At 40.6% G+C, this 8,591-nt stretch overlaps 1 protein-coding gene across 1 annotated transcript; it reads left to right on the top strand.

Annotated features, from left to right (window-relative positions):
• Positions 1–6,431: 6,431 nt before the first annotated feature.
• Positions 6,432–7,448, top strand: LOC5565767. Its single transcript, XM_001650066.2, has 2 exons — positions 6,432–6,707; positions 6,770–7,448. The coding sequence occupies exons 1-2, from the start codon at positions 6,641–6,643 to the stop codon at positions 7,303–7,305; spliced, it is 603 nt and encodes a 200-aa protein (XP_001650116.1). The 5' UTR covers positions 6,432–6,640; the 3' UTR covers positions 7,306–7,448.
• Positions 7,449–8,591: the final 1,143 nt, after the last annotated feature.

The following is an 8,591-nucleotide window of genomic DNA, read 5'->3' on the forward strand; positions in this document are numbered from 1 at the left end:
GTTAAACATTGCACAAGCTTGTTATTCAATTGTGTGTCCCATATGGAAGAACTGCATCTTAATTGATAGAAGTAGCTCATCTTCTGTTGTTATAAAGCGACTATTAAACTACCAAAGCCTTTTCCCAACTAACGTTGCTTAAACTTTTATTCAACCAGCTTTAAAAATAACATGAAAACTAGGAACTAAAGTGCTGCTCAGAAAATATAAAACGTTTAATCGTCACTGTATGCAGCACATACTCTTGTTAAACTGCCACGACTGTTATAAAATATTTGTTAAGCAGATATGTTTATTAAGTGCCCTGAATTGTTTCTTGGGTAGCCATTCTGGGCGCAAGGGAAACTGGAACCTGTTCCAGAAGGAACTGGCGAATATCATATTCAGCATTTCATATACATGTATTGTAACGTTTTACGTTTTTTTAGTTTAAAAACATAAATAACAAACAAACAAAAATAAAACAAAAAAGGATTTTAGTTTTTATAGCGTTGAATAAAAATATTTTGTTTGCGTTCGTAAAATGCAGCAATCCATGTAGCGTAAGCATGTGGATTGCGTTTGCCATAACGAATTGGTGAAAGCTTCGCAAAGCGCCATGTACAGAAGATATTATAATGAGCCTCTGTACTTGCTATAAATTCTTTTGTTCCTTTGACTTTTACTGTGCGCCGTGTGTTGGTGCTGTCTCGCTCTCTCTCACGGGCAACTTGAAAATAGGGCGCACAGTAAAAGTCAAATGTTTTATAGCATGCATAGGCTCATACAAGATGGAGATTGTCGCTAGTGTTCCCATGAGCCTATGCATGCTATAAAACGTTTGACTTTTACTGTGCGCTCTGTTTTCAAGTTGCCCGTGAGAGAGAGCGAGACAGCACCAACACACGGCGCACAGTAAAAGTCATGAGAACAAAAGAATTTATGGCTCGTACAGAAGCTCATTGTTTGGCTTGCCGAACCATCCTTGCATCTGGTGGGTCATAACTGTCAAATTCAAACGCGAATGAGTTAAGGCCAAACATTTTGTTACTTTACAGCAATTACTTTGAAACTCCGCTCACGCTCCTGTTTACGACACAAATCCCAATCGTTGTTGAAAATATGCATTTGATTATTAGTTTTAATTACTTGGTATACAATTTACTTATAGAAAAAATACAAATAAACTCTTTGTATTGCTATTTTTGTGACGATTTGTGTTTATGGAAACGGCACGCAGCAGTGGCAGTGTTAACATTTGGATTCTACATATTTTGACCTTAATGGCGGCAGCTGAGCTGTCCCGTGTTTTGCTACTCTTTTTCAGACACGCTTAACAAGATCGACGCAGCGCATGTGTTCGAACTTCACAGAATGCAGCAACCAATGCAGAACTGGCTGAATGAGTGAATATTGTGTATAAGTCGCACTCATTCTGTGAGTTGCCAATGACCAACAAGTTGTGTAAGGATCGAAGGAAACAGAAGTCATCAGTCATTTCCCGCTCGGCAGCAAACAGTTGGCCGTTGGTAGGATGAGAAGTATTTCGGGATTTTTTCTGAAAAAAAAACCGGGGGTCGATGGTTTTTTCCCCAAGTAGGAAAGTGCTTCGGCAAGTCAAACAGAAAAAAAAAATTGGAATTTTTCAGAGGCATGTTCATGATGTTCAGAAGCAAAATAAAAATGTGTTCTCGGCAATCATTTTTGAGCGGAGCAAGTTTAGCATGAAAGTACAAACCGTTTGACAGTTATCGCCCCGACATGTTGCGGACAGCGACGACAGCGACAATCTCTATCTTGTACTATAATATCTTTTCCATGTACACATTTAGGCGGACTACAGGCGTAATTCAGATTTGTCGCCATACCTTCCACACGCCATGCAAAAGTCAAACGGAGGCGCGAGTGAAGTCGCTAAAGTACCGTTTTGATTCATATTACGGACAGCTTCAAATTCCGGACACTCTCGTTTGTATGGGAAACATTTCACACGAAATGTTTCAATTTTCGCTGTCCAAAAGTTCTCATTTTTGAAGCTCGTTTTATTAGGTTTTTTCCATAAATATCATTGCAAATTTATAATGCCCAACTACCTTAGACGTCTCTTAAGTGGTTGAACGATTTCAATTGATGATTTGACTGTTCCATTAATGATTATCATGAGCTGTCCGTAATTCGAATCAAAGCGTCCGGAATATGAGGCAAAAGTGAGGGAGCGTCCGGAATAAGAATCATGAAAAAGCCACACGTTTTGATTTATTTAAAATTATTCAAGTTGCGGACGCGTATTCTTTACCCACCATCCGAAAGTTAAGGGCTTCCGTCGCTCGATAACGCTAAAAAATCATACAGAATGATTTATTTTGTATGGTCCAAGCTGGGTTATACTTCACTGAGGCCTTAAGTGTCCGTAATATGAATCAAAACGGTACTTCTATAGCGAATTTTCCTCCTTCGGACGCCAATTGCCGAAGGTGAAGGTCCCATTACGTCATCTCTGGTGGACCCATTTCCGAGAGTTCGGTTCGTTGAAGCGTGACGCCAATTGCACGCCGCGATCCTCGATCCTAATCCAAAGATAGGGCGACATTACTCCCCGCTCGCATTAGCGGACAGGTACGCGAAGCCGGGTCGCTGGGTACGTGTTCCTCTATTGGCAGGAGCGGATCGTCCCGTGTATTAATAGGTGAAATCGCCGTCTCACTCTCGAGATCCGGAAACGGAAGCTTCCGTTCCAGCCGCCACTTCCTCCGCAACGTTATTTTGGCCATTTTGCACGCGGGCAAAGATGGTTAGATGGAAAAAGATAATCGACTCCGGTCTTTTCCAGGCGACATGAACAGCGCAGCTCTGGTGAGTCAAAAGCCTACTAAAACGTAACGTTCTCCTAGTGGCCACCAGATGTCTAAATGTTCGTTTATGACATTTACACTTAAATAAAGATACACAGCTCACACGGGGTTGTTCGATATTCCCAATTATCTCTGAATACCATAAGAAGAAAGAAAAATAAAAATCAGTGGGGGTTGTGTACAAGACACGACCGCATGACGTTAACTACGCCATTTAATTTGCTGCATTTGTATTATAGTCAAATGTCATAATTGCAACCTTCCTTTGGTTATAATCCAGAATGTAATGGTTTGTGAATTTAGAAAAGATATATGTTTAAAATAAAATTTTGCGTTAGGTAATATTTGAATCATTCCTTAACAATAGAAAATATATTACATCCCAACGGCACAGCAGCAGCGTCCTCGGAAACATTTTCAAATTGCCGTATTATCAATTATTCGTAATAAATCAATTGTTGTATGCTGCTATGAGATGAATTAAGAAATTATAGCAAGTATGTGGTAAACACATTAGGGAATATTACACAATTAACTCTTTAAAACACATTTGTTGGCTCTGGTAAGGGCCGATTGAATTGTTGAATTTGCGTAACATGGACACATTTTGACGGCGCACTGGTTGCAATCCTCCTCGCCCGATGAGATTTGCGGTACGGATGATGATGTGCGCTTCAACAAGCGGCTTTGGTCGATTTTCTTCAGCCATCTCGAACAAATTTGGGAATATTACACAATCAACTCTTTAAAACACATTTGTTGGCTCTGAAAAGGGCCGATTGAATTGTTGAATTTGCGTAACACGGACACACTTTGACGGCGCACTGGTTGCAATCCTCCTCGCCCGATGAGATTTGCGGTACGGATGATGATGTGCGCTTCAACAAGCGGCTTTGGTCGATTTTCTTCAGCCATCTCGTACAAACAGCTTGCCTCTGGTAGCGAGGAGCTGAGCAGGTTTGGAGGAGCTCTTACCAGCTCGAAAGCGAAAACAGAATGAAAACGAATTCAACGAAGAAGGGATGCTTTATACCCTTAGAATAGCAGGTGATGCTCCTCCTTTCAAATTCTTCGTTTTCTTATCTGGGAAATAGGCTACATATATGAAACTGATGTCTGGGTAAGGGATGTACAAGATGAGCATTATGCTGTTATTGCATCCCGACGGCACTGCAGCAGCGTCCTCGGAAACATCCTCAAATTGCCGTATTGTCAATTATTCGTAATAAATCAATTATTGTATGCTGCTATGAGATGAATTGAGAAATTATAGCTAGTATGTGGTAAACACATTAGGGAATATTACACAATTAACTCTTTAAAACACATTTGTTGGTTCCGCAAAAGGCCGATTGAATTGTTGAATTTGCGTAACACGGACACATTTCGGTGGCTTTAGTCGATTTTCTTCAGCTATCTCGAACAAATTAAGGAATATTACACAATCAACTCTTTAAAACACATTTGTTGGCTCTGAAAAGTGCCGATTGAATTGTTGAATTTACGTAACACGGACACATTTTGACGGCGCACTGGTTGCAATCCTCCTCGCCCGGTGAGATTTTCGGTGCTGATGACGATGTGCGCTTCAACAAGCGGCTTTGGTCGATTTTCTTCAGCCACCTCGTACAAACTTACCTTTGCGCCCCGATTCCTGCAGCGCCAATTCTGGAAGCGCGAGTCCATTGTGAAACCTTGAGCGATTTCACAATCCGGACGCTGGTATTTTGCCGCCGCTTGATGATCAAGAGCTTGCCTCTGGTAGCGAGATGCTGACGGCGCACTGGTAGAAATCCTCCTCGCCCGATGAGGTTTGCGGTGGCGATGATGATGGGCGCTTTAACAAGCGGCTTCAGTCGCGGCGGCGTGTTGTTGTTCCATTCGCGTTCCATTAAAAACTGAATTGAGAATGCGAAAGGCACTCGAGACTTGCTCGCCGACCATGTTCACAATCTGACGGCAAAAAGAAGAATGAGCGAAGAAGCAGGAATCGGTCTGGTTTTATAGTGCGAAGCGGAACGCAAAAGAAGCGTGGAAAACTGCTTGCACGTGATTGGTTGCGTAAGAAAGGGGTCGACATTTTCCCAATTTTCAATAGTTTATTGTCAATAATCAATAGTTTTCTCCATTCGAGGAAATTGTTGTATACATTTCCGATCGATTGGTGGGAAAATATTGAAAATCTATCGATAAATGACTGAGTTATTAGCGCTCAAAATCTTACATAATTTCGTGACGGTCGCAAAATTTTAGATTTTCAATTGACACCCAGTATATTGCCGTAAGACGTAGTTAACGTCAAAAGAAACCAGCACAGGTGGGATTTTTTAGCATTACACAAATTTTGTGTTGGTTTAGAAGAGCCAGATTTTGTGTGGGTCGCACTCAATTCTGTGTATCTTTCTTTTAAGCGTGTTTGTTTTGATTTCTTCCTCTTGCTCATCGTTTTTCAATTGCACAATGATTTGCATTAAGCCGAAAATAAAGTTTACGCGCTTTTCACTCAACAGATGGCATTAGTGTTACTTGAATAGTCGGCAAAATGTATGGAAAAATAAAAAGTCGGTCATCTTATTCCTTTTAACCATCTTTGATGAGAGAGCATTCTTTGCCAAAGTTGCCATTTTCGCATTTGTATACACTGAAACAAGCGTTGAAGTAATGAGAACCATGAACAAGTTTTTAAATTTACTATTCCAATCACGATTGAGCTATCAAGAGCGCTTTTTATTTGCGTTTTGATCCCTCTCGATCCAACCGCATCGATAGCCGAGCGGTAAGCGTTCGCGCTTGACAATCGCAAGATCCTCAGTTCGATTCTGGCTTGCCGCAAGTTTTTAACCATGATATAGTAATTTTTACTGTCGAAATGGTACCATGGTAAAAATGAATGCACAAAATATTTGAAATAAATGAAAATTTAGTCTGCACAAATCAAGTGGCGTTGTGTATTTAATTTAACCCTCTAATATAGTATTTTCAACTGCAACGCTGTTCTCAGTGTAGGTATCGTGTGGCAGATACTCTATTCCCAGGGAAGTCAAGGAAATTCTCATTACGAAAAGATCCTGGATAGACCGGGAATCGAACCCAGACAGCTTCAGTATAGCTTTGCTTTGTAGCCGCGGACTCTACCCACTCGGCTAAGGAAGGCCCCAAGCATATACCCTGCGTAGAAATCTGTTACCGTGACCCAAAATCATGGAATGTTGACCAGTTCGCCATAATCGTGCATTGTCACGTGGTTTCAGCTATCCACCACCAGAATGCTGTGCTGCTGAGTGTAGTTGCGCTTCTCATTACTAGGGGCTTCGTAAGAAGGATCATACACTGTAAAATCGAGATAAGCAACCTTAGTTATATTTAGGTATGCTTTATTGCCTCTGAAATTTGTATTCTTTGAAATCATTTTGATCTATTTACTTTTTATATATATTGTAACAAATAGCGATTCTGTCGGTCACACACTGGAAAGAGAAACTCTCGGTTCGAATTATTCCAGCAAATCCAACTTAAGCCATTTAGTAGAAAACTTTATATTGATTGCTCAGATTTGGATGAAAACAGTTTAGCATGATTACCTCTACAGTTTTTATCGATTTTGCCGTTTACTGCTCACCGTTTTGTGCGCCTCAACAACAAAACATCTGCGGCATTTAAATTACAGTTTCTGATGCTGGAAACAAAAGGATAAAATTACAAAAGATTTTATTGAAACTAAACAAAAAGTTTAAGCAATCCTCACGGTCAAGAAGTTCAATCGCAGATAGCCTTTGTCGGATAAGTAATCTGGAGTTAACAAATTAAGGATGGCGACAAAACGAGCCTTCAACATTCTCGAGCAACGGAACGTCAACGAAAATGCCCACATTGGCAGTTAGTCGAACTTTCTGTAATTTAGGATCACGTAAGCTAATTACCCGTTCTTATTGTTCCAGAAACGCCATTGCCGGGCAAAAATGTCTCCCGAGCCCCGTTCAAAAGCGCCCTCAAGGATTTGACCAACAGCAGCGCGGCGTCGCGGTCAAATTTAACCGGAAAACCGTCCGAGGGAGGAGCAGCTTCGCTCAAAAAGCCTTCCCAGCAGCAGAAGTCCTTTGCTTCGACGATTTCGCGAAAGAAATCGTCCGAAAGTAACATTCCCGCCCAATCGATTGGCTCCAAAAAGCAAAATGTCACGGCGCCGTTGTTTCCCATTTTCAGTCCACTGGATGCGGAATACAGCTGGGGCAAAGAAGCTTGCCTCCGGGAGGATTTGCTGGAGCAGATGATCGAGTACAATGGTCCCACTTACCGGCGGGAGATTAAGCCCATGAAGGCGCTTAAAATTGAGCCACTGGAACTGCCGGAACTTGAAATGCCGCGTCCGGAGGTGGCAAAGCGTAACAGAGCAACCGTAAAAGAGACCTTCCCGTCCAGTTTTCTCTTCGGTCTGCAGGAGGTGGACATTCCGGATTTGGAATTTCTGTTCTAGTCACCGAAGGGTGGTGACGCAGGTATATTTTTGATTCTATTTTAGACGAATAAGCTTTCTGTATAATATTTAAATCTCAATTTCTATTTGTATTAGTTGTTCTATGATAATTGTCCAATACAAAATGACTGACCATAAAAGGACGAGCAGTTTTTTTTTTTTTTTTTTGAAAGAATGCATTTTATCTGGCTTTAGCGGTATCAGGGACATAATCAAAGCATATTTGATTCACTTCAGCAGGGGATTTTTGAAAGCTACTGAACTTATATTTCTTCACAATAAGCGTATATTATTGAACTGTTTCTTATTCAAAGTTGCAGACGATTCCCCATGCCAAAATGAGCCTATGCATGCTTTTTGACTTTTACTGTGCGCCCTGTTTTCAAGTTGCCTGCGGGACAGCACCGACACACGGCGCACAGTAAAAGTCAAAAGAATTTATGGCACGTACAAAGGCTCATGGATCTTGCCCAAGTAGTTCTTTACCCCATGATATATTCGCCCGTAAAACAGCAAAATCTGTACATAATTATCAGCAAAATAGATTCAGCAAAGCAATAATTTAGATACACCCCATCTACTTGCTGATTTTGCGTTGAAAATTTTATTTTTGCAGAAAAGTGAATTAGCCAAATTAGAGTTTTTGAGCGAGGAATGGCGCTTAAGCCAAGGCTCTTGAACCATGGCACAAGGAAGAAATACCCGTGTCCCATCCCAATAGAAAGAGAATCAGCACATGAAGTGTGCATTAACATTCTTAGCACGCCACTCCCAACGATTTTATTTATCTCCCTGAAATGAAACGGTTGGTTAGGCTGTGCCCGTTTCTTTCATTAAAAATTCAAATATTTGTGTTTATGATGTTTATTCACACGTGGATAAACTGACCGCCGTATTTTTTTTTTTTTTTTTTTTCTTTGAATTATCTTCAAACTCAAGTCTGCACAGTGAGCCTGGCCATTATAATATTTGTGTTATATTACTGATATGATGCAAATATTAATGCTGACAAGAAAATACTGGAAGAAGTTCCGGTATCTCCAGGATGCCTTTCAATATTGGCTGTGCAAGCACTTATAATTTATTAAACAAGGCTGGTAGCGAGTCACTTTTTAGTGACTTGGTCACTTTTTTTAAGCCAGTCACCTTAAAGTCTCTTTTTTTAAGCCGTTTCAACTAAAGTCACTTTTTTCGTCAAAAAGTCACTTTTTTCAACTATTTTGAGCTACATTTTCATGAGAAAATTATGAATCGGCTTTTTTAATTTAGGCTATGTTTAAGTAAGG

This window comes from Aedes aegypti, chromosome 2, assembly GCF_002204515.2.
Source record: "Aedes aegypti strain LVP_AGWG chromosome 2, AaegL5.0 Primary Assembly, whole genome shotgun sequence".
Classification (NCBI taxonomy): Eukaryota; Metazoa; Arthropoda; class Insecta; order Diptera; family Culicidae; genus Aedes; species Aedes aegypti.

What these genes read in the sequence shown, in the direction of transcription:
- LOC5565767 (XM_001650066.2), top strand. Translation starts at nt 6,641, where the DNA reads ATGGCGACAAAACGAGCCTTCAACATTCTCGAGCAACGGAACGTCAAC. An exon ending in CGAAAATGCCCACATTGGCA is followed by an intron (nt 6,708 to 6,769) that starts GTTAGTCGAACT and finishes TTATTGTTCCAG; the next exon opens with AAACGCCATTGCCGGGCAAA.